This window comes from Papio anubis, chromosome 1, assembly GCF_008728515.1.
Source record: "Papio anubis isolate 15944 chromosome 1, Panubis1.0, whole genome shotgun sequence".
NCBI lineage: Eukaryota > Metazoa > Chordata > Mammalia > Primates > Cercopithecidae > Papio > Papio anubis.
This window is the reverse complement of record NC_044976.1, coordinates 206,806,256-206,830,823: the sequence shown is the minus strand read 5'-3', so window position 1 is coordinate 206,830,823 and position 24,568 is coordinate 206,806,256. Positions and strand designations below refer to the sequence as shown.

The window sequence follows — 24,568 nt, the reverse complement described above, 5'->3', positions numbered from 1 at the left end:
ATGCCAAGAGTAATGCCAGATAAGGTGGAAGAAGAACAACCTTTCTCTCCTTCTCTCCCCACCTCTCCTCTTCCTACCACCCCACCAAACATACCACACACATGAACAATCTCCATCCCCTTCCATGCATTATTTTTCTCCTTAGCTCTTATCATCACCTAAAGCATTTTATCTCTGTATACATGGGTAAGTGTATGCATTTATAAATAAACATATTTATTGTCATATATGCCTACTAGAATGTAAACTTCTTGAGAAAATAAACTTTGTAAATTTTTGCATACTACTATAAGCCCCAGCACCCAGAAAATAATAGTCATCCTACAAATTCTTATTGAATCAATAAAACTAGTTTCAACATTGGAAACCTGTTTTTAACATAAATAATGCTTTTCAAACAATGTTTCCTTAATAGATTTCCAAACTATAGGCCCCAAATAATCTTCCCCAATGCATCCATTTTAAAATGTATTAATGTAAAAGTATGCAGAGTTTATTCACGTAGTGCATATCGAATCCATAAATAAGTCTGTGTGCACATAAAGGAAATGCCTTTGTTGATATTTTATTATATTCACATAAAATTTTGGATGGATATAATGAGATGCTATCTAGAAACAAAGTCTAGAACAGAAAATAATCTCCACATAAAATATGTCAGGCTTGAAATAAAATTTAGCAATCAAATTTCAAGCCTCCAGAATGAAAGCCTACTTCTTTAAGTTTTTATTTTTAATTTCTGTGGGCATGTAGTAGGTATATATATCAATGGGGTACATGAGATGCCTTGATTCAGGCATACTATGCATAAAAATCACTTCAGGGTAAATGGGGGATCCATCACTTCAAGCATTGATCCTTTGTGTCACAAACAATCCAACTAGACTCTTGTAGTTATTTTTAAATGTACAATAAATTTATTGTTGGCTGTAGTTACCCTGTTGTACAAAAGGTTTTATTTTTTTCTTTTCTTTTCTTTTTTTTCAGACAGAGTCTTGCTCTGTCGCCCAGGCTGGAGAGCAGTGGCGCGATCTCCATGCACTGCAAGATCCCAGGTTCATGCCATTTTCCTGCCTCAGCCTCCCGAGTAGCTGGGACTACAGGCGCCAATGCCTGGCTAATTTTTTTTTTTTTTTTTTTTTTTTAGCAGAGACGGGGTTTCACCGTGTTAGCCAGGATGGTCTTTTTTTTTTTTTTTTTTTTTTTTGAGACTGAGTCTGGCTCTGTCCCCCAGGCTGGAATGCGGTGGCGGGATCTCCAGCTCACGCCTGCTTCCGCCTCGGGTTCCCGCGCCATTCTCACTGCCTCTCAGCCTCCCAGTAGCTACAGGACCACAGGCGCCGCTCCGCCAGCCCGGCTAGTTTTGTATTTTTGTAGTAGAGCCGGGGTTTCACCTTGTTAGCCAGGATGGTCTCGATCTCCTGACCTCGTGATCCGCCGTCGGCCTCCCAAAGTGCTGGGATTACAGGCTTGAGCCACCGCGCCCGGCCAGCCAGGATGGTCTTAATCTCCTGACCTCGTGATCCGCCCGCCTTGGTCTCCCAAAGTGCTGGGATTAAAGACGTGAGCCACTGCGTCAGGCCCAAAAGTCCATTTTTAAAGCAATAATTAAAACATGATTGACAAGGGATGCTGACACATCCCTTCCCAACTACCAGACTTGCTTCTCTTTAACTCATTCTATCTCACTAATTGAAGAGTTTAATAAGAACTAAAAGGTTATGACACTATAGTTAATACTCATGGGATCTCTCCCTTTTACTTGACTGCTCACAACTACTATAGGTTATATTTTCACTATTTTTTGTTGCTTAGACAAGTTGACTACTAGTCATTTTAGAGCGATTTGTCTTCCTGAAAAAAATCTCAAGTAACTTAAAACAATAGTGATGCTGTATTTCATGAACACATCAGAATTCAATCCATAAAAGCAAAATGGGCAGGAAGCATGAGAAAAAGATAAATATTTAGTTTAACTCAGATAGGCCTCATCTCCAATTTAGTTCTTCTTAATTGAATAGCTCTATATGCTCTTCATTCTCAGAGCTTTATTAACGTTCTTTAGGAGAATGAATAGGTAACCACATACACATACGTATCTAAATGTGAAGAGGAAGGCAAAGGTAACTCTACTGATATCCAGAATCATAAAACCCAAAATTGAGCTGGATTTTCAATAGCTACAATTACAGTTATGTATATTAAATAACTGTCAATAGAACAAAGCAGGAACAGGTGGACAAATCCGTGTAGACACACAGCATTTATGACCAGACTACTCCTAAATCACTCAGAAGTAAACATCTCTTCTGGCTATCTCCTTAATAGTTTCCACTATGTCTCCTAAAAAAGTAAATTGAACTTTAGTTATTTAATGTTAACAACAGCATACAACTAATGAGTATAGCCAGATCATAATTACAGGAAAGAATTAAAAGGTAAAAAAAAAAAATTTTACATATTTCCCAGGACCTTCTCTAGCTTTCAAGTCACTATGCAGAAATCAAATTATTTTTACTTCTTTAATGAATGAAAAAAATATATTTTTAGATCATGATTATGCACGTCTCCCCCAGTAAAGACTGATATCAAATAAAGAAAGGCTGCTTCCAGGCTGAGCCATCCTTTGCCTCCCCCAAGTTCCTTACAATGACCTAGGGAAATAACAGAGGGAGGCTGAAAATTTTCTAAGCAATGGTATTAACAAGATTTAGAAATAACAAAGTGCTATATAACTGAAATTCAAGGAATTATTTTTATCATTCAATTCAAATAATTGCTCAATCCCAGTATAACTAACACAAGCAGTTTTTTCTTAAGCTACATCCCTTCGGCTCTGTGCCACCTATTGCTGACTCATTGTCTCCCTCAAGTCATAATCTGACATCCATTTTCATCTAATTTCACCCATGTAAATATGTTATAAAAAGGGACACAAACAAACGTGTTCTTACCACCATCACTACCTACTAAGAGTCCTGATAGGCTGGTCTCATTACATGCTGAGATTAAATTGACACTGAAATTATCAACATGAAATCAAGAAGAGTATTTGGAAAGGAGGGGCAGGATTCAACAAATATGCAAAAGGAGAGTGGGTCCAGAACATGATTAAAATATCTTTGAACTGTCCCCTAGATTTCTCTGCAATCATAACTAGCCATCAAAAGGATCTTCTTGGATCTAGTCTGGCCTCTCTTCCTACAAAGTCTATGCTGTACCATTCTGTCATCCATATGCCCAGAGTCCCTCAAACTTTTTAATCTATCTGGCTAAATGCTGCCTCTTCAGTCTAAATAATAGGGATAATAACAGCAACAACAATAAACTTGTTGATTTCTCAATATGCATCAAGTATTTCACGTGTATTTTCTTATTTAGTCTTTTCAATAGCCCCACAAAGTAGGAGATAATATTTATGCTGCATTTTACAAAGAGGGAAAACCAATGTTTAAAGAGATTATGTTACCTACATGAGTCACACAACTGGTAAGTGGCAGAGCAGAGGCCCAATCCCAGATCTGTCTGGTTCTAGAGTCCATTACCTTAACCACAAAGCTCTACAGTGTCTGTAGATACAGCTAAAAGTGCTCTAAGAATCACTTAGTCTAAGTCTTCCATTTAACAAATCAGGGACTGAGGATCCAAAGACTCTGGCATGGTCTCTTATAAGCCCTAACTCCAAATGAATGCATCATAGCATTAAACATATCCACAGCTCAATCCTTCGGCTTCAATGACTAATTTCCCTGATTCCCCACTAAACTATCACTCTGACTCTCTTGCTGACTCGTTTCTCTGTCCACATCCTAAACATCAGCATTCTGTAGGAATCCATCCTCAGCCTCCCGTCTGGTTAGGTTATTCTAGGGCTTTACAGCCTTCATAAGGCAATGCCCAAACTGATAAACACATCTAATCCCAGCTCCTAGCTCCTCCCTCTCCATCTGATGAACATATGATAGACCCCATTCCTTTAAATATCCACTTTACACTTATAATTTGCATCCATCCCAAGCTTTCAGTTAAAGACTCAGAAATCCCAATTTCCTACTTGACGTCTCATAGACTATACTCATGTGTAACCAAAGTTTAACTCCATCTTTTATAGCAAACATGCACCATCTCCTGCAATCCTTTAGCCCCAGCTGTCTTCCCCTGAGGCAGAAACAAGATGGTGCTGGATTTCATACCTTCTCTCACAGTCTGTATCTAGTTCTCCCCTAAACCCATCGCTTTTATCTAAATGTCTATGATGCAAGTAAACGTATCCATTCTGATGGCATTCTCTGGGCTAAGTTCTTAGATTTTGTCACATGAATTACTGCATTTCATTTCCCTGACTTAGATTCTCCCCACCTCTAATCTAAGCTCTCCTTGCCTAACAGAGTTACTATTTTAAAGGAGAACTAACTATTCCACTCCGATCCCCACTTCCCTTCCTAACAACCTCAGAATAAAAACCTACCCACGGGAATGGCACTGAGGATCTTTCTCTTGTCTACTTTTCACCTTTTCTTCCATTTTCCCCCTCATCACTCTGGAATAATTGCTGTTCCCAGAATATACTTGCCATCTCTCTAGTTCTTAAGTTTATACTTGTGTTTGAAACTAATTCCTTCATCCAAGTGTCTTACAATCTCCGTTATCTTTTATACAAACCCTACTGACACCATCGGCATCTTCTTCCTAAACCTACTGAAAGCGGCATTTTTAGCTTACGGAATGTTTCCAGGGGATGTATGTCACTCTCGACCATCATCTAGGTCTACCTGGGAACAGAGGTTAAGACCCAGTACCCAGGTTTCAGAGGTACTTTTCCTGAGATTATGCAGCTGGTTAAATGGCTATTAATTTTCTAAATGGTCCCTATATATTTTTATTAAATTATAAAAATAAATAATCATTAACTAATAGTTACCTAAGTGTCCATGCTAATATGACAAATATCCACTAAAAGATTTAAAGATATGTAAAAAACCATGCACACAATGCCTTCTCTCACTGCAATATCTTATTTACATATTCATCTTACTACGTTCATTAATTTGTGAGGTAGAGCAGTAGCAATCAAACTATCCTAAATATTTTTATGGTTTTGTAATATTTGTGCACTTTTCTCAGTAGATTCATACTATTTTAATCTTGTCCCAGTGCCAAATAAATTAACATGAGAGAGGTATTATATCACACTAAATATGAGAGAAAGTGATCAATTCTATCATCTGTATCAATAAATGAGAGGTCATAGCAAAGGGTCCTAAAATTGTACGCAATTTGAGAATGCGAACTCTGACTTCAAAACTGAGTTTGAGATTACACATTCTAAAAAGAAAATTAATCAAAACTAATGAGCATTTAGTGAAGTTCTAAGTAGTTTAATGCAATGTGGTCACTCTTTCCGGTTGGTTTATTTTGTTCAGCGTTCCTTAATACGTTTTAATTATACAAAAATCTTCAGTTCTTCTATTGGTAGGTAACAGAAATATAACATGAGAAAAAGCTAAGGGGGGGCAACAAATGGATCACTTCAGTGAACCAATGAATGTCAGTAACCCATCCTGTATGATGCTACTGGCCTGAACAAATAGATCCCTAGTTTTTAAAAACATTACATCAAAGCAAAAGAGTGCAAGTCTCAATGCAATGAGCTCGGGTACCAACCTCCGCTGCTCTTCACCATGTTCTCCTGAAGGGACAGTGAGACACTCGTCCATGTGTCCATGCAGCAACCTGAGGACATCACCACCAATGAGATACCCTGTAAAAATTAAAAATCATTCACTTTGGACTGTCAGGGTCAGACATTGTTAACTGGACAGATCATCTGGTCCAATCTACTTTCATAAAGAAACTGAAGTCTAGTGGATCTTAAGGACCTAGTCAAGGTCACAGAGATAGACTGTGCCTGCTGTTCCCTCTGAGTCCCAGGTGCCCAAGTCCCACAGTTAGGGATATTCCCACTAAAAGCAGGACCTCAAACACATAAAATCCTCTGTTAAACACACAAACACATTTCAATCAGATGTGAACCTATATAAGTTGTAATAGCCAGAACATATACAGATATTTCCCTAGGAAACCCTGATTCTTTGTAAAATTCCTGTTCCGGCTATTGACCTCAGAAAACAAGAAATCTTGACATTAGTCCAACTAGGCAACACCCTGAGGTCAAAAAATTGAAGAAAACAACCCATAGGAAGCTATCACGGAAAGCACACACAAATAAACTAAAGCTGACAGTAGCATAAAAATAATGGAAGATTAATCTTCACCCAAGCTTCACTTTTAAAACAGCAATTTCAACAAGATCCTCAAATGTCAGGTATGCACATTACAGAATATTTAGACACAGACAAAAAGTTCTAATTAACAATCAGTTCATTATCACAATTCCAAAGATGACCGTCAACTTTGCATCAAGGACAGGCCGTCTAATTGAAGTGGAGTTTTTACCTTGGGCTGCCTCACTTCCTGAGCTGATTGGGGCCACGCTCCAGAGAGTCTGCTGGAAAGCGGCATCCACGTGTAAGCTGCCATTGCCATAAGACAAGTGCTGTATCAAGAGGCAAAAGAAGGCATCACTTCAGGCTCTGGTAAGCTGTAATATGTAAGCGCTTCTAGCAATGCAAACTTAACATTGCTGATTTGGTTATGCTCATAGAGAACATCTGTTTCAACCTGTCATTCAAGAATCAAAAAACTAGTCAGAAGAAAAGAAGTTCCTCTCTGAATTTAGGGATTTTAAAACTTCATTCGAACAGTTACTGACTTAAGTCAATAATCAAAATATGCATAAATGAATACACTAAATAAGTTTATTTGTAACAAGATACTATTTTTGTTTTAAGGGTGATTGATGAACAAAATGAGCACTTAAAATTATAATTGGGTTTTCCACATATCACACTCTGACAGCTTTTTGATGATGAAGTAAGTGAAATCTATTGGACCAAGTTTATTGAGTCTTCCTTTTATGAAGTCCTTAGGCATCTTACAGGGTCTTTTACGGAGTCCTTCAGGAACTGTTATCTGCAATTTGATACAAAAGCCATTAGATGGCGATATTTCCTAACAGCTATCTAAAACCAAGCTACATTTCTTCCAAAATTCAGGTATTACCAAATTTCAGATTTTCCTTCTTAGAAATAGAAACATATTAAAATAAAACATACTTAATATCTTTTAGAGCCATAAGATTGAATTATCGAATGTTAACTAAGAAAAACAAAATTATGAGTACAGCCATGCTTATTTTACTAATCATTACTAGGCTGCCTCTAGAATTTCAAACATATATACAGCAACCACCTGTTTTCGTGGAGTCTTCTCAGTAAACATCACCAATATCCCTGCAATGTTTCTGTAACACTTTGCCAATGCTGATGATAGCCTAAGATTTCACAGACTTTAATCAGACCAGAAATCTTGACCATCTTAGTTAGATGAAGATCAGTCATAGCCTAAAGTAGTCACCTTAGGTGTACTCCAGAGGCCTTTTAAACATCCTAAGGATCTCTTTAACATAAAGATACTATTCTCAAGTCACCATCAAGAAGAGGTCGTTCACTCTCTTTCTCTTAAAAATAAAACCAAAGAAACTTTTAACATTGTGATATGTATATAGGGTTTATCAGTTGTTTTTCCAAATAGTAAGACTGAAAGTTTACCAGCTGATACATAAAATTTAGCAATAATTTGCTCTTATGCCTCTCCTCAACCTCAGCTAGCTGCCTGCTTTTGTACAATTTCTTCTTCACTTCAATCTGTCATTCTTACATGTAATCCCAGCTAAGATTCCTTTATTGACTCAATTTCTTCTCCAATATGTTAAAACTGTTTGTTTACAAATAAATCATATCCCACCTGCTTTAACAAACAAGCAGAATATATTTCCCTTCAAAGCAATATCACACAATGAAATTCTTGGGATTATTTTCTTTTTGCCTTTTAGAAGTTACCTGACACAGGTTCACAGCTGTATTCCTAGCATCTGGCAATGTTATCCAATAAACATGTATGTGGAGAAGATAACCAAAATCATAAAATCAAAAGTACCATAAACTTAAAAATACATATTTTAAGCTATTCCATAAATACTATTTCAATAACTTAGTGTAAAAAAAAAAGCACGTGCACATGCGCACACACATACATATCCATGTGAATGACACCGATTTTAACCACACTCTGAAAACAATTCAAAATACCCGTGCTTATATTTGTGACCAAGTGAAAGCTCATGTAATATCATGATACGTAGATTACCATCATTTGTTAATTCATCATGGGTTCACTGAATGTACTATGTATATTAATAGTATACATTCTCCACCCCAAGGGTGCTTGTAATCTCATAGAAAAAATTCATACACGAAATGCTGTACCTCAGTATATAAACATATCACATGTGATATTTTGATACGTGCACACAGTGTGCAGTGATCAAATCAGAGTAATTGAGATATCTATCACCTCAAACATTGCATGCTACACTTTTTATATACTGAGGTACAGAATTTTGTGCATGTATTTTGTGTATGTATATGTATATGTAAAATATATACATATTTATAGGCTACATGTGGTATTTTGTACCAATTATGTATAAAATTATGTACCAATTAAATTAAAAAATAAATAGGGCCAGGCATGGTGGCTCATGCCTGTAATCCCAGCACTTTTGGAGGCCGAGGCGGGCAGATCACGAGGTCAGGAGATCGAGACCATCCTGGCTAATATGGCGAAACCCGTCTCTACTAAAAATACAGAAAATTAGCCGGGCATGGTGGTGGACACCTGTAGTCCCAGCTACTCGGGAGGCTGAGGCAGGAGAATGGCACGAACCCGGGAGGCAGAACTAGGAGTGAGCCAAAATCATGCCAGTGCACTCCAGCCTGGGTGACAGAGTGAGACTCCATCAAATAAATAAATAAATAAATAAATAAATAAATGGATCTGGAAGGTGGGGAAAAGTCTTTTAAAATGCTGTGTAAATAGTAATCAACGTGCTACAGGAATTGTAAGAAGAGAACACTCCATACAACAAAATGAGAGCGGAGTTTCTCATGGGTTGGGGGCTTTGAGGGAGGCAGTAGGATCACTTGGCCTGTGTCTCACGTTTATATCTTTGGAGATGCTGTCCCCAAACAAGTGTCTACATACATTGGATTTGAGTATGTGGATTAATAATGTGAATGTGCTATGTGCAAATACGTAAAACATACCATTTTTGTAAACCATTTGGGAATTTTTATTTTTAACATACCAGAAACCTTGCTATCGGAAGTGGGCTGAGCCCCCTGGCCCTCTCAGAAGTTCTGAGAAGGGAAATGTGTGATAAGGGGAATGTGTTGAAGACAGGAGTGTGAGCACAAAGGTGGAGATACGGGGACATACATTACAGCCCAGAGCTTCGTCTTTGGAGCTGACAGCACATGCTAAGAGGTGGAATCACTGATAGGCCCACAGACAAAGGCTGGCGCCAGGCCAACGACCTTCTATTTTAGGCAATAAGGTGTTTACAGCAGTGACAAAATAGGGTGAGGGAGTTAAAAAAGCCATTTCCAAATCATATATATGCCTGAAGATAAATAATAAATATGAGAGAACCATAAACATGAAAATTTCAGTCTGTGGGAAAAAGTCCCAAATATGTCCTTAAGATTATATTACAATCACAGAAAGTCCTCTAAATAAGGTCTACTCTTCTAAAGAAAATATTCTATTTTGAATGCTTCCAATTTTGCTGCTTAAACAGCAAAGGGAAGTCTGGGTAAAAACTACATCACGTCAGGCTTGTGGTATGCAATATTCAGAAAGCAACAACAGTTTCAATTACTGAAATTGGGATGAATTATCCTTAAAGCAAAAACAGACATTGGCAGAGGATGAAAGCCAAGTTGGCCTTAGGCTGAAATATGGAACCACTGTAGGATTTACAGGAAAATATGGTAGCATCAATCCACCAACAGCAGTACAGGGGCTTTGGCCACCAACCTCTGGGCACCCAGGTCTCACTTTGATCCTAGGATTAGTGATTTTCAAGCTCTAATAGGCACATGAATCTTCAGAAGACACCGTATTTAAAAATGTAGATTGGAGGGCCAGGCGCAGTGGCTTACACCTGTAATCCCAGCACTTTGGGAGGCCGAGGCGGGTGGATCACGAGGTCAGGAGTTCAAGACCATCCTGGCTAACACAGTGAAGCCCCATCTCGACTAAAAATACAAAAAATTATCCAGGTATGGTGGCGGGCGCCTATAGTCCCAGCTACTCGGGAGGCTGGGGCAGGAGAATGGCGTGAACCCGGGAGGCAGAGGTTGTGCTGCAGTGAGCCAAGATCGCACCACTGCACTCCAGACTGGACGACAGAGCAAGACTCCATCTCAAAAAAAAGAAAAGAAAAAAAAATGTAGATTGGAATGCAGAGTAGTCGGAGGGTTTGTCAATCAAGACTGCTGATCCAAGAGTAACAAGACATTACATGAAAGAAGCACAACATCTCAGAAATGGAAGGGACATGATAAATCACCTTACACAGATTATACTTTGATACCTTTAGTTTCCTTTCTGATCCATGTATTTTATGCATTTTACCATTTTTATGATGAAGTCAATAAGTTTTATCAGCCTGCAATGGAAGTCCATGGTACAAAAACTTCGTACCAAGAATCTCTGAATTGAACCCTTATCTGATGCAATGATTCCCTCATTTATTCATCTTTTATTAAACTTCCAGGTACTTCGGCCCTGGTGATGCAACATTCCGAATACATTGTCATTTATTCGGACAGGAAACACAAGTAAACAAGTCATATTACTCCTCAGGCATCAGTTTTTTCTTCTGAAAAAAAAATAAATAAATAAATGAGGGGCAGAGAAACAGTTGTTCTCTTCAAATGTAATATTTTATGGTTTCATTACCTGAGCCACAGAGGAAAGAAAGGCTCAAGGCAAATCAATCAAAACTGAATTGGTTCATATAATAAATCATTCGAAAATATTTATGATCACTCTTTTATCATTATTTTCACACAACTCGAGGCAATTCAGCAATTTATTATGCAATCAATAATTACCCATATTTTGTATTAGACAGTTAGAGGTGGGTAAGAAAGAAGTAAATTTTTTGAACTGTAGAATAGCTTTCTCTTAAGCATTTTCTCATAATCACCCTTTAGATTAAGCATTCTGTTTTTCCCAATATATTTTCAATCAGTTGTTTGTTTGGCAATGTTTTCACAGATCTGAAAAACTTGGCCTGTTTCATTAAGTAACCTGATCAGTAGAAAATCAGTTGGAAATCTACATTTCCAGAGCAAACAATCCAATCCTTAGACTGAAAACATTTGTACATACTGGAGTGATTTTTACACCTAACACACAGAAAAAAAATGTTTTGTAAGTTTTATTTTGTTTCGTTTGAAATAAATTCAGTCAGTAATACCTACTTGGCCATGTTTTCTCTATTTTAAATTGTATATTTCTCTTAAGGTGCTTTGCTAAGGCCTTCTTTAAAAGAAAATAAGATTTTCAATGAGCAAAAAATTTCTTTCCTTTTGGATATTTTTGAAAAGAAGATTAATGTATCATTTGACATTAGAATATAAAACAGCAAAAATGAGAAAAGACATTATCTGGGTGAGGCGTTTACAATCATTTTTAGAGGCTGAGACCCTCTATACCTCAGAAATTGTGCCCCAGTGTTCAATGTATACAGCAGACAATGGTGGATCAATCCCAGGTGCCATCCACAGCATCCTCTGCTGTCCACAAGGCATCTTCTCAGAGGACAGGGTGAAAACCAACCCTCCAAACCAGCTCTCATCAATTTAGCATTGTAATAGTTGTAAGCTTTATGAGTGTACCCCATGCACTATTAGTTTAATCTTAGCTTAACCATCACTGTGAGTGAAAGACAAATCCTTCATCGGTCAATAGACACCGATGACTACAGAGCTGTAAAATCAATGACTGGAAATGTTTATTTTTAGAAGGTAGTTTTAACTAATTTGTTATCAGACATTTTTAAACTTACTTATTTTTAACAACATCAGCACCTCCTCAGAAGATGAACCTTGCTTTCACCTGATAGATCTTTATTTAATATCACCTATAATATTCCTTCCACTGTCTTCTTCTAGTTAAACATCTGTTGTTTCTTTAAGCACTTTTTTTTTTTTTTTTTTTTTTTGAGATGGAGTCTCAATCTGTCACCTAGGCTGGAGTGCAGTGGCATGAGGCACGGTATCGGCCCATTGCAACCTCCACCTCCCCAATTCAAGTGATTCTCCTGCCTCAGCCTCCTGAGTAGCTGGGATTACAGGTGTGCACCACTAAGCCCAACTAATTTTTTTTTTTTAAGATGGAGTTTCACTCTTGTCGCCCAGGCTGTAGTGCAATGGTACGATCTCAGCTCACTGCAACCTCTGCCTCCTGGGTTCAAGCAATTATCCTGCCTCAGCCTCCCGAGTAGCTGGGATTACTGGCACCTGCCACCACGCCTGGCTAATTTTTGTATTTTCAGTAGAGACGGGGCTTCACCATGTTGGCCAGGCTGGTCCTGAACTCCTGACCTCAGGTGATCCACCCGCCTCGGCCTCCCAAAGTGCTGAGATTACAGGCATGAGCCACCAGGCCTGGCCTAATTTTTGTACTTTTTTTAGTAGAGACAGGGTCTTGCTATTTTGGCTATGCTGGTCTTGAACTCCTGGCCTAAAGTAATCCGCCCACCTTGGCCCCCCAAAGTGCTGGGATTACAGGCGTGAGCTACCATGCCCAGCTTCTTTAACTATTCTTAACAGGCACAAATCTCCCAAGTAAATAGTGACAGTAACTTACTAAACAATTTTTATGTGCCATTCACAGAACTACGAGCCTTGTTGGATTCCAGCATTTAATCCCATAACACCCCTATGAGTTAAGTTCTTTATTATTTCCCAGACTCCAGATGAAGGAACTGAGGGTTTCTAAAGGTTACATGATTAGCCCAGGTTCACACTCACCAGACTTTGTATTTATAAACAAATATATATATATGTGTGTATACATATATATACACACACATATATATGTATACATATACACACACACACAGAGTCCATCTTTAGTTATTCACGGTTTATTCTACAGATTATTTCAACTATTTCTGCCTATCCCAAAGTCCTTTCACTAACTCACTTCTTGATCTTTCAATTTCTCTAGATCCTTTTCACTGAGTCCTCCAAATAAATCTTTGAATCCACACCATAGTACTTCATATACTCGCTACTAATCCACCACGGTGGGAATGTAAGATAATAATTCACCATCTCTATACCCATAGGAATGTCCCTCAGCATCTCCAAGCTACACTGTAATGCGTATTTACTGTCTTACAGTATCCTCATACAGCTCTGTATGTGTTTGATTTGTTTTCTCCACTAATTATTTGAGGATAGAAAGCATGAGTAATGTGTCCTTGGCCTTTCCTGTTGTTTCTGCCATATGCCAGGTTCATAGAGATGAACAATAAAAGCAACGACTTCATTACCAAATGAAAGCGAAATTTGAACACGCTGGTTGGCCGCTCTCTTGTAGCTCCATATGAAAGGTTACCAGGAAAGAGAACATAAATAATTGGCTATGTAGCACAGGCTGGCAAGGTGTGGCTCATCCCTATAGTTCCAGCCACTTGGGAGGCTGACTGGGAAGAATAGGAGGTTGAGGCTTCAGTGAGCTATGATCGCCACAGTACTCCAGCCTGGGCCACAGGGCAAGACCCTGTCTCAAAAAAATAAATAAAATAAAATAAAATAAAATGTAGCTTGGAAATCATAAATTTTAATTAATCATGAGGTGTATTTCCTTCCATAGGAGGTAAATCTCATGTATCATCATTATTATTACTTTCACTTGTATAGTGCTTTTTAATTCTGCCCATATTTAAATCCAATATCTCATTGCTTTCTCACAATAACCTTGGTGCTATGTATTATTATTAGCATCAACCTCATTTTTTACAGACGAGAAAGCCAGAGTTCAGAGAATTACATGACTTTCTCAGGTGGTTAGTTGTAGAATAGATAGATAGATAGAACAGTGCTGGCCCTGTGAGGTCTGGATTTTTAATTTTTCAGTTCATAATGATGCCATCCTGTCAAGTAAACTCTGATACATAGCGGAAGTACAAATTGTACAACAACAACAACAATAAGAAAAAATTCATAGTTATGTTGAAATCAAAATAGAATGTGTATAATTTATATATTAAAAAGTGTGCATGAATTATTTCTACTGCTATTGGTTTCTAGGTATAACTGCAATTAAAAATGCATATCTGATCAAAACACATCACTTTAACATACATAGCACATGGCATATAGCAAGGACTTAATAAGTGCTTATTTTACAATCTGCACACCTGTATTGTCTTAGAAATTCACATGGTGACTATTTCTATCTACACTGGTTAAGGGACAAAAGTAGAGAAACACTCCAGGCCTCCCTAATAGCTATGCAACATCACACACTCCATTTAATTTAATAGTTTCTGTCATTTACACGAGACACTGTTATATCATTTCCTTGTCTTCATCATTACCTCTTCTACAAGGCAAGTGAAATAAAACAAAACCAATCTTCCTAGAAATGTTTCAAATCTGGAATTAAGAGTATTGGTAAACCAAAACTGACTTACAACACTCCCAAACTTACCCTAGTTCATGTTTATAGAACAAGGGAGTATCAACTACTTACTTAATCCTAAACCAGTAACGCATGAACTACATTTTGATTTATGGTCATGGTAAAACACTTTCCATACCCCAGTATCTGCTAAATTGCCACGTGCCCTATTTCAGATTTTTGTTTCAATCATCACACACGGTGATGTCTGGGATTTTTCACGTGAATATTCATATAAAGTTTACAATGCCCCATTTTATATTTATGTAGTCACTTTTCAACCTTAAAATGAATATTTTGCTCTAGCATCCTTCACATCTTTATTTCAACTTACTTCATTTCAATTTACTGTAAACTTCTGTATTGGACTATTCTCTGGCAAAACTACAACTTACTAAATCAGTTAAATTAAATACATATTGACCTCACCACAAAAGTTCAAAATGCATGTGATGTGCTTTGGCTGTGTCCCCACCCAAATCTTACCAGTGGGAGGTAATTAAATAATGGAGGGCAAGTCTTTCCCATGTTCTCAGGATAGTGAATAAGTCTCATGAGATCTAATGGTTTTAAAAAGAGGAGTTCCCCTACACAAGCTCTCGTCTCTTGTCTGCTGCCACGTGAGACGTGTCTTTCACCTTCCGCCATGACTGTAAGTCCAATAAACCTTTTTCTTTTGTAAATTGCCCAGTCTTGGGTAGTCTTTATCATCAGCATGAAAACAGACTAATACAACATTTAATGATTAAACACAAACTTCTTTCTTCATTCTCCCATTTCCAGCCCCTACTCTTTGAAACAATGCAATGTCAATGATAGACTTCAAACTGTTTCTTATTTTGTCTATTTCTCCTTTCTTAACAAGGCAAGTGTTCCTCACATAATAATTTGCTTTCATAAATATCAAAAGAGGTAGTCACAACCTCATTAATATAGCCTTTTCATCAGGTGCAAAATAAAGACCATGGAATTTTTAATTCCTAATTAGACTGCATTTACATTCTATTAATAAAGTATTTTATTAAAAGGTACTATCAATATCATGAACATGCATATCAAGGTCACGAGGGAAGCCTGCCTGAACAAACCTGATATTCCACTCACATCACATTCTCCTTCTATTTGGGAAAGTATTTATAATTAATCTAATAGAGATAGAGGAATGGTTATAAGCAATTGTTGTAGACAATTTACAATATAAACCTTAAAGAGATCATTTTATTGACTTGTCATTTAGCATATCACCAGATACATGATTCTACTTGCCACACTTACCAAGTACCTTTCAGAGGACACGCTAACTAAGATGAGGTCATCTCCAACTCGTACTTTTTCTCCTTCTGATCGCTGCTTAGAGGCAGGGTGTATGGTCCACCAACAAGCCTCCCCTGCAGAGATATGGATATGTGAAACACAAAAAAAGTTCCTCTGGGTTAAAATCTATTTTCTTTGCCAACGATTCCAAACACACAACTTCCAGAAATCTGGAATTAATGCAAATTAATCTCTTACACCAGGAAAAGAGAAAGAATTAAGCCTTAGCTTAGGATAAAATAAGATTCTTTTCATAGAAACTGGGTGTGACACTTACGGAATGCTGATGCCTTTTTCATCCACGAAGAATTGCTTTAAATGGATATTTATTTATACTCATGTAAGACAAAATTCACCACTCACACTGATCTGATTTCATTCTTTACACACGCACATGTCATTATACCGTTCAATTGCTTTCTATAAAATCATCTCATTTTTTGACAATTTTCATAAAGACTTGGGGTTTTGTGATGTGATGATTGTGTTGTAGCAATTTTTTGAAAATTTTCTCAGTAGTTATTTTTCGATGCTGACTCAAAAAAAGGATGCAAAGTATTATCATCTGAAGATTGTACTATCCTGTCCCCTTTTTACTTTATTATTTTAAAATGTGGTGTTTTCATTTTTTTTTCTTTTTTTTTTTGAGACAGTGTCTCACTTTGTCGCCCGGGCTAGAGTGCAATGGCACAACCTCAGCTCACAGCAACCTCCACGTCCCAGGTTCAAGCGATTCTCCTGCCTCAGCCTCCTGAGTAGCTGGGACTACAGGCACCCGCCACCATGCCTGGCTAATTTTTGTATTTTTAGTAGAGACGGGGTTTCACCATGTTGGTTAGGCTGGTCTTGAACTCCTGACCTTGTGATCCTCCCGCCTTGGCCTCCCAAAGTGCTGGGATTACAGGCGTGAGCCACCGCGCCCGGCCGTGGTGTTTTCTATTAATCTAAAGGTAACATATAAGAGAATCTTTCTGTAGAAGAATGAATTATAAAAGATCTTGGTTTACATCAACCAAACAATTTCTTCTAGGATAAGTCAAGCATAAGCCTCATGAGCCACATGTCTCTTCACTCTTTCTTCCCAATACCTAACATATAAGCGTCAGCATGCCATTCTTCATTCTGTTCATAATACCTTTGAAAACCTAAATGCGACTTCTATCCCAAAATGAGAGTAGTGTTTTCACAAAATCTGTCATCATTTATCATTCTTTGCCTTCACTCAACTTTATGGTTTTTCCATAAATCTTTTTTTTTCTTGACTAATTCCTCAAGGCCAGAATGTAAGTTCCTATTAGTTGGCCTTGTTATGTTTTGTTCACTGAGGTTTCTCCAGCTCCTGCTAGCCTATTATAAGCACTCACTAAAAATTCATTTTGCATGAATGAATAAATGAATTACCAAATAACATTTTGTAAGTATTCTCACAGTCAATATATAATCTGTGTTTTTTCTTACATAAACCATAGCCTAACTTGCTTTTCTTATACAAACCATAATCTAACCTGAATGTCACCTGGCATAATTCTTTATCTTCATTCATCCAATTCACATTTTTACAGTTGCAGGTAGTTTTTCATTCACTCAAACATTTATAGAGTACCCACTATTGGCTAATCATTGCTTTAGTGGCTGGGATACATCAATAAACAAGGAAGAAAAAATTATCTGCCTTGTGAGTTTAATTCTGATGAAGGCAGGCAGACAACAAATGATAAATACCATAAATAATTAAGGAATTCAGAAGAAGTAGGAAGCTATGGGAAAAAAAGAGAGTAGCGTAAGGAAATCAGGACGCAGGGAGAAACACTGACTTGTTTTGTTTTGACTATTACATAATCTTCTCAATGTATGAAAACACGTTCTAGACTGTGTCTTTTACTTCTTATGAAGAGGGAACTGACAACTTTCTCATTTAACTGTGTGCTGAAATACACTAATTAGAATAACTAAAAAACTAGCAAAAATACAGGGGAATGATAGAGTCTATACAAAACAAAATCAGAATAATATATTTATGTATATTTCTGGTGCTGGGGGTTCTTGGAATTTCTTGTACAAGACAATGTGTTGGTCTATTAAAATGTGTATGAGGCTCATAAACATAGCTTTATTTTTACCTTCTCACTGTTTGTAAAAACAATTTAGTGAATATGGGGAAATACTTTAAAGAGGGGGAGTGGAGTGAGAGGACAGTTTGATCTCACTCTTCAAAGCAACAACTTAATAAAAGTTGAACTATTTCCTTCTATTCTTTTTTCTACTTGGTCTTTATTTTAATTACACAGGGATGTATGCTCATTGTAAAAGACAAAACAGTCCAATTTTATAGGGGTATATAAAGTCAATGCAAAATCCTCAGAGTATTGAGGAGAACATCAAATTTGTGTTCTCCTATTTTGATTCGCCAAAAAAAAAAGTTAATATATACATTTTTGTTTCACAAATCTGAAAATGCGCATCTGTTTGGACAGGTATGTAGAAGAATGCCCTGTGGGCAGAGAAATGAAGGAGACTTTCATTTTTGACCTTTTTATTTGAATGTTGGCATCAAGTATGTTATATTTTCAGACTTAAAAACATTTTTAAGATGAGAGAGATATGTAGAATTACTTCACAAACTAATTAGTGCACATTAATATGGTTAACATCCAGTAAATCATGTAGTAAATATTAATTTTCTATCCAAACCTACAAGGAGAATAAGGTTTGAAGCCTAGTTTGAACATCCAACTAATGATGTGGGAATAACCAAGAGTAATGATACACACTTCCCCCTTCTAGGAAAAACTTTCATTAGAACATTTTTTCCTGACCCCATTCATAAGAACATTCATCCCATGTATTGTATTTCCCAGTTTCTTCCAATTCAATCTCATCAGGGCTCTCTCTGAACCCAGCTTCCCGCAGCACAAGGTGCTCACCTGTGGTGTCCTCTTGCAAGCCAACATCAAAAGCCAGCTTATCAGTTGAAGACCGGGAGGTGGACAGGCAGCACAGATACTGCAAAATACAAAATCAGTAGTTGTAAGTAGAGGCTTTGTTTGTCTGTTGTTTTTGAGACAAGGTTGCTCTGTTGCACAGGCTGGAAGTGCAGTGGTGTGATCACAGCTCACTGTAGCCTCAACCTCCTGGGCTCAAGCAATCATCCCACCTCAGCCTCCTGAGTAGCTGGGACTACAGGGACATGCCACCATGCCCAGCTAATTATTTTCTTTTTTTGTAGAGATGGGGTTTCACCATGTTGCCCAGGCTGGTCTCGAACTCCTAGACTCAAGTGATCCTCCTACCTCAGGTTCCCAAGTAGCTGGGGCCACAGGTGTGCACCACCACATCCAGTTAATTTTTTTTTTCATAGAGATGAGATCCCCCTATGTTGCCAAGGTGATCTCAAACCCCTAAACTCAAGCAATCTCCCACCTCCACCTCCCAAAGTGCTGGGATTATAGGCATGAGCCACAGCAACTGGCTCTCATTAAGGTTTACAGTTGTACCAGCGGAGTCTTATTTTGACCTGTAATTTGGCGTCCATCTATCCCTGCTGTTCTTAGTGTTTTCCTGAAAATCTCGATGCTTCTGCACAAAGCCCAGATTTTTAAATGTCTATGAGGCAGAACAGCATGCATTAGGGGCAATATCCTAAAGGAATTGTAGTCTTTTTTCCCTTATAAAAGACTAAGGAAATGTTCTCTGTCAGTACAGGAAGACAAGTAACTGGGGATGTATTTGTACATCTCTCACTTCATGTGATATTCATGATCATCTGCAAAAGTACAATGTAATCTGACAGTTAGAAATCTTTCTCCCAAACAAATTTGAAGACTATTCTCTTTTATCTTCTAGCTTTGTTTTCATTTAAAAATGTTTAACTCTTTGAAATCCACCTAGAATTTATTTTGGTGCACAGCATGTCATTGCACTAAAATGAGGTTTATTGTGTGTCTCCATACATGTGCATTTTCCACAGGAGTAATCACTCTTGAACACCGTCATCTCCTTATTCTTCCCACCCTCAGGTGTTCCTAACTGTATATTCTTGGACATCAAGTTTAGGATCATTTTTCAAGCCTACTGCTCCCCAACCTCCATGCCACATCGTGTTGTAAGAACACAGACACAAAGATGAATGTGTTGTAAGAACAGAAACACAAAGATAAATGTGGTAGGATCTCAAACTACACTACCATCACCAAGCAAGTGCACTGCCAGCAAGCCCCCTTTCGGATCACTAGAAAATTAATGCAAAGGCTAGAAATTTCTTATGATGGTATAGGGCCTATCCAGCTAAGTGTATGTCTGTGAGTGTGAGAAGGCAGATGGACCAATCAGTGGCCGATATGCTGGTATGTTACGTGGAATTCAGGGTCATGGGGATGTGAAATGCAGACTCTGATTCTGACTCTTAACTAAAAAGCAATGGCTCCCAAGGTTATAGTCAAGAGGCTTCAAGGGTCCCTAAACTTGTTTTTAGCCACAGCTGAAGTGTCAGTCTGATCTCAAGACAGGCAGCCCACGATAATCCCCTATGTTTATAGACTTTAAATATAAACTGTGCTTAACATCTGCCTTTATTTTTTAAAAAATTAACAACTTTGCAATAATCAGACTTCCTAGACAAAAATAAAGTGATTCCTATTAAAGTCTTCTATAGTTTTTTCTAAAACAGTACAGTACTAGGCACTGTAATGATTAACATATGCTTTCTCCTTAGTGTTTCCAGTAACTCTGAGGTAGATACAATGATTATCCCACTAAGTGTTCATTAAAGAGAGCAAGAACTTGGTCTTATTCACTACTATATCCAGGACCTAAAACAGTACCTAGCACATAGTAGATGCCAAATAATATTTATTTAATGAATGTATAAAAATTTCAGATGTAATTATAGGCTTAATTATGCAAAATATCCCAGGCTGGCCAGCATGTAGCAAACTGAATCCAAATCTAACAACCAAGTTCAGGCTCTTAACCCAACTATTATGTATAGAGAGTAGTTGTCTTAAAAGAAACCCTCACATTTATTATTTCATGCAGTTCATGTGTTTTGATTGCTGCAGAATGTGGAATTCTTTCCATAAAATTTTAATATGTGATTGCTCTATACAAATTGTTTTTACATATTTTTCTTACATCCAACCACTTTATGAAACTGTTTTATGTTATTTTATATCTTGACACGTCAGCCAAAATTTCCAGAACAATGTTAGTCAGCAATGGTAAATAAAACACATTCTTATTTTTATTTTAGTTAATTTGATTTTTAAAATGGCTTCAGCATTTCACAATTACAATGTTCACTATTGATTTGACACTAATAATCTTTATCTCTGAGGAAATAATCAATGTTTAGTTTTTATTAAGAATGAGCATCGAGTTTTATTAACAACCTTTTCCAGCACTTGCTAACATGATCACGAGTTTTCTTATCTGACCTATTTATGTGATATAACACATTAAAAGAAATGATATTATTAAACCATCATTAAAGTCACGTCCATGTATTTCCTATACTTCTCATCCTATACTTTTGAATTTCATTAAATAGACAATTAAAATAAAGTAATCACGTAAATATCCATGATTGAGGTTGAAAATTGGTGTGTGCTTGTTGGATAGTGGTATTGATACTTAGTCTTCTGCTATAGAACAATTTACATAATATGGGAATCACCTACTTTTTAAAAGGAATGATCAAGTATATTATTATAGATATTATATAATATTCTAGATATTGAACTATCATGTAGCCACTAAAATTATATTGACAATTTAAACAACATGGAAAATGCTTATGTTACAAGAAAAGGAAGAAAAAAGTCACGCTGGACACAGTGGCTCATGCCTGTAATCCCAGGACTTTGGGAGGCCAAGGTGAGACGATCGTTTCAGCCTGGGAGTTCAAGACCAGCTTAGGCAAGATGGTGAGACTCCCATCTCTACAAGAAATTTAAAAATTAGCCAGGTGTGGCAGCAGGCGCCTGTAGTCCTAGCTACTCAGAAGGCTGAAGCAAGAAAATCGTTTGAGCCCAGGAGTTCAAGGCTACAGTTAGCCATGATCATACCACTGCACCTCAGCCTGGGTGACAGCAAGACCCTATCTCAAAAAACAAAAGGATATAAATTTGGTAATATAGTAAGATCTCAATTATGTTAAAAAAAAAAATCGTTAGGACAGAAGAGATTAAAACTTTTTTTAAAAGCCTCCAACACGGAGCTTGCAGTGAGCTGAGATCCGGCCACTGCACTCCAGCCTGGGCGACAGAGCGAGACTGTCTCAAAAAAAAAAAAAAAAAAAAAAGCCTCCAACAATTTTTTCCTCTTAGTGTCATCAGAATTTTTCTTCTGCAACTTTCAAATCATATAGACTATGTATTGCTTTTATAATTTAATAAAGCTCTTATAAGAATGGAATGAAGCCAGGTGTGGTGGCTCACGCCTGTAATCCCAGCACTCTGGGAGGCCGACATGGGCAGATCACGAGGTCAGGAGATTGAGACCATCCTGGCTAACACGGTGAAACCCTGTCTCTACTAAAAAAATACAAAAAAATTAGCTGGGCGAGGTGGCGGGCCCTGCAGTCCCAGCTACTCGGGAGGCTGAGGTAGGAGAATGGCGTGAACCCGGGAGGCGGAGCTTGCAGTGACCTGAGATCACGCCACTGCACTCCAGCCTGGGCGACAGAGCAAGACTCCATCTCAAAAAAGAAGAATGGAATGAAACTTTCGCATATTTTTTTACATATTTTATGTACAGTTGACCCTTGAACAACACAGGTTTGAACTGCCCAAGCCCACTTACTAAGATGTTCTTCCCCGCTCTACCATTCCTGAGACAGTAAAACCAATTCCTCCTCTTCCTCCTCCTTAGCCTATTTGACACGAAGACAATGAAAGTCTTTGTGATGATCCATTTCCAGTTAATGTATAGAAAATCTATTTTTCTTTTGATATACTTAACAGTTTCTTTTCTCTAGCTTACTTTATTACAATACAGCATATAATACATATACAAAATATGTGTTGGCTGGTATCGGTAAGGCTTCTGGTCAACAGTAGGATATTAATAGTTATCTTTTGAGGGAGTCAAAAGTTGTACGTGATTTTCTACTGTGCAGGAGATTGGCACTCTAACTCCTGTGTTGTTCAAGGTTCAGCTGTATATGTAATATCTAAGAATACATTAAAGAATTTATAAAATATATTTTTAAAACATTTACATATCTACATATACACATGTCTATTTGTGCATATATACATGAGGCAGAGAATGAGAAAACTGTGCCCAAGAGAAGCCTAATGAATAACTGGGTGAAAGGAGGAGCAGATGTGGAAACAGAGAAACCTGGTGAAGAAGAAAAAGAAGTTGGTGAGTACAATTAATACCGGAGCTCAGAGGTAGATTTTCTTAAATCGGATCTTTCAATAAAGATACTTTATATCTCTAATAAATGAACTCTTTAAAACAAAATCTGAAAAGAAATATCTCTTATTTGACTCTTACACCTCTCTCCTCCTAAAACTACTCTACCAAAAGTAAGATACTAAACATGGTAAGCATATAATGATAGAACTGAAGGACCTTAAAAGTCATGTGAGCTGACTTTCGTCTTTTACACGAGAAACTAACAAGGGTACAAAGATATTAAAGAATACATACATCCAAGCTCATTGATACCATTGCAGAAATGATGCTACCAGCATTTTCTGACCATTTTCCGATCCCCAAATGGATCAGCATGACCACAGGGAGATGAAATAAAACGCGTACTCACCATGCCACTGTAGGAATGGCGCAGCAATATGGCATGTCCGTAGAGGAGTGTTCGATGACCACCACCCTGAGCAGTCTTTAGAGAGAAGAGAAAAAAGGAGAACAAAAGAGAAAAACACAAAAGGGTAACTTAACTCGCAAGTCGATAAAATACTCTCTTGTTCTTAAAGGAACGTTAGTAGGAAAGAATGCATTAAGAACTCGTGCAGACAAGCAAAGTGCTGTTGAAATAATGTGTACATTGGAATAAAGTTCATGTAACCTCTATTATGGGGTTTTATCTAGTTCAAGAATAGCATTTATCTAGTTCTTGAATAATAAACTTGGTATCAGTAAATAATTATCATAATTTATAGTTATTTATTCATAATGTACTTAATTATAATCTGTTTTCCATTATATTACAGTTTCCATTGGGTGGGAACCATGGTACCTTCGTCACCATTGTATTCCAAGTGCCTACCTACACGCCGGACATACAAGAAGCACTAAATAAATGTTGATTCAGGCCAGGCACGGTGGCTCACCTCTGTAATCCCAGCACTTTGGGAGGCCGAGGCGGGCAGATCACCTGAGGTCAGGAGTTCGAGATCAACCCGGCCAACATGGCAAAACCCTGTCTCTATTAAAAATACAAAAATTAGCCAGGCGTGGTGGTGCATGCCTGTAATCTCAGCTACTCGGGAGGCTGAGGCAGGATAATTGCTTGAACCCGGGAGACAGAGGTTGCAGTGAGCTGAGATTGCACCACTGCACTCCAGCCTGGGCAACAGAGCAAGACTCCATCTCAATAAATAAATAAATAAACATTGACTCA

General features: G+C 37.6%; 1 protein-coding gene across 13 annotated transcripts in view; it reads right to left on the bottom strand.

Moving 5' to 3' along the window:
- RYR2 (ryanodine receptor 2) overlaps positions 1-24,568 on the bottom strand; it is a 785,691-nt gene that overhangs the window by 435,697 nt on the left and 325,426 nt on the right. For all 13 annotated transcript variants that reach the window (XM_021934115.2, XM_021934128.2, XM_021934136.2 and 10 more), the window contains 5 exons: positions 23,753-23,827; positions 18,906-18,984; positions 15,943-16,055; positions 6,457-6,556; positions 5,665-5,761 (listed from right to left, as the gene is read on the bottom strand). In XM_021934115.2, the coding sequence (XP_021789807.1) occupies positions 5,665-5,761; positions 6,457-6,556; positions 15,943-16,055; positions 18,906-18,984; positions 23,753-23,827 (464 nt within the window). The remainder of the gene's footprint in view (positions 1-5,664; positions 5,762-6,456; positions 6,557-15,942; positions 16,056-18,905; positions 18,985-23,752; positions 23,828-24,568) is intronic.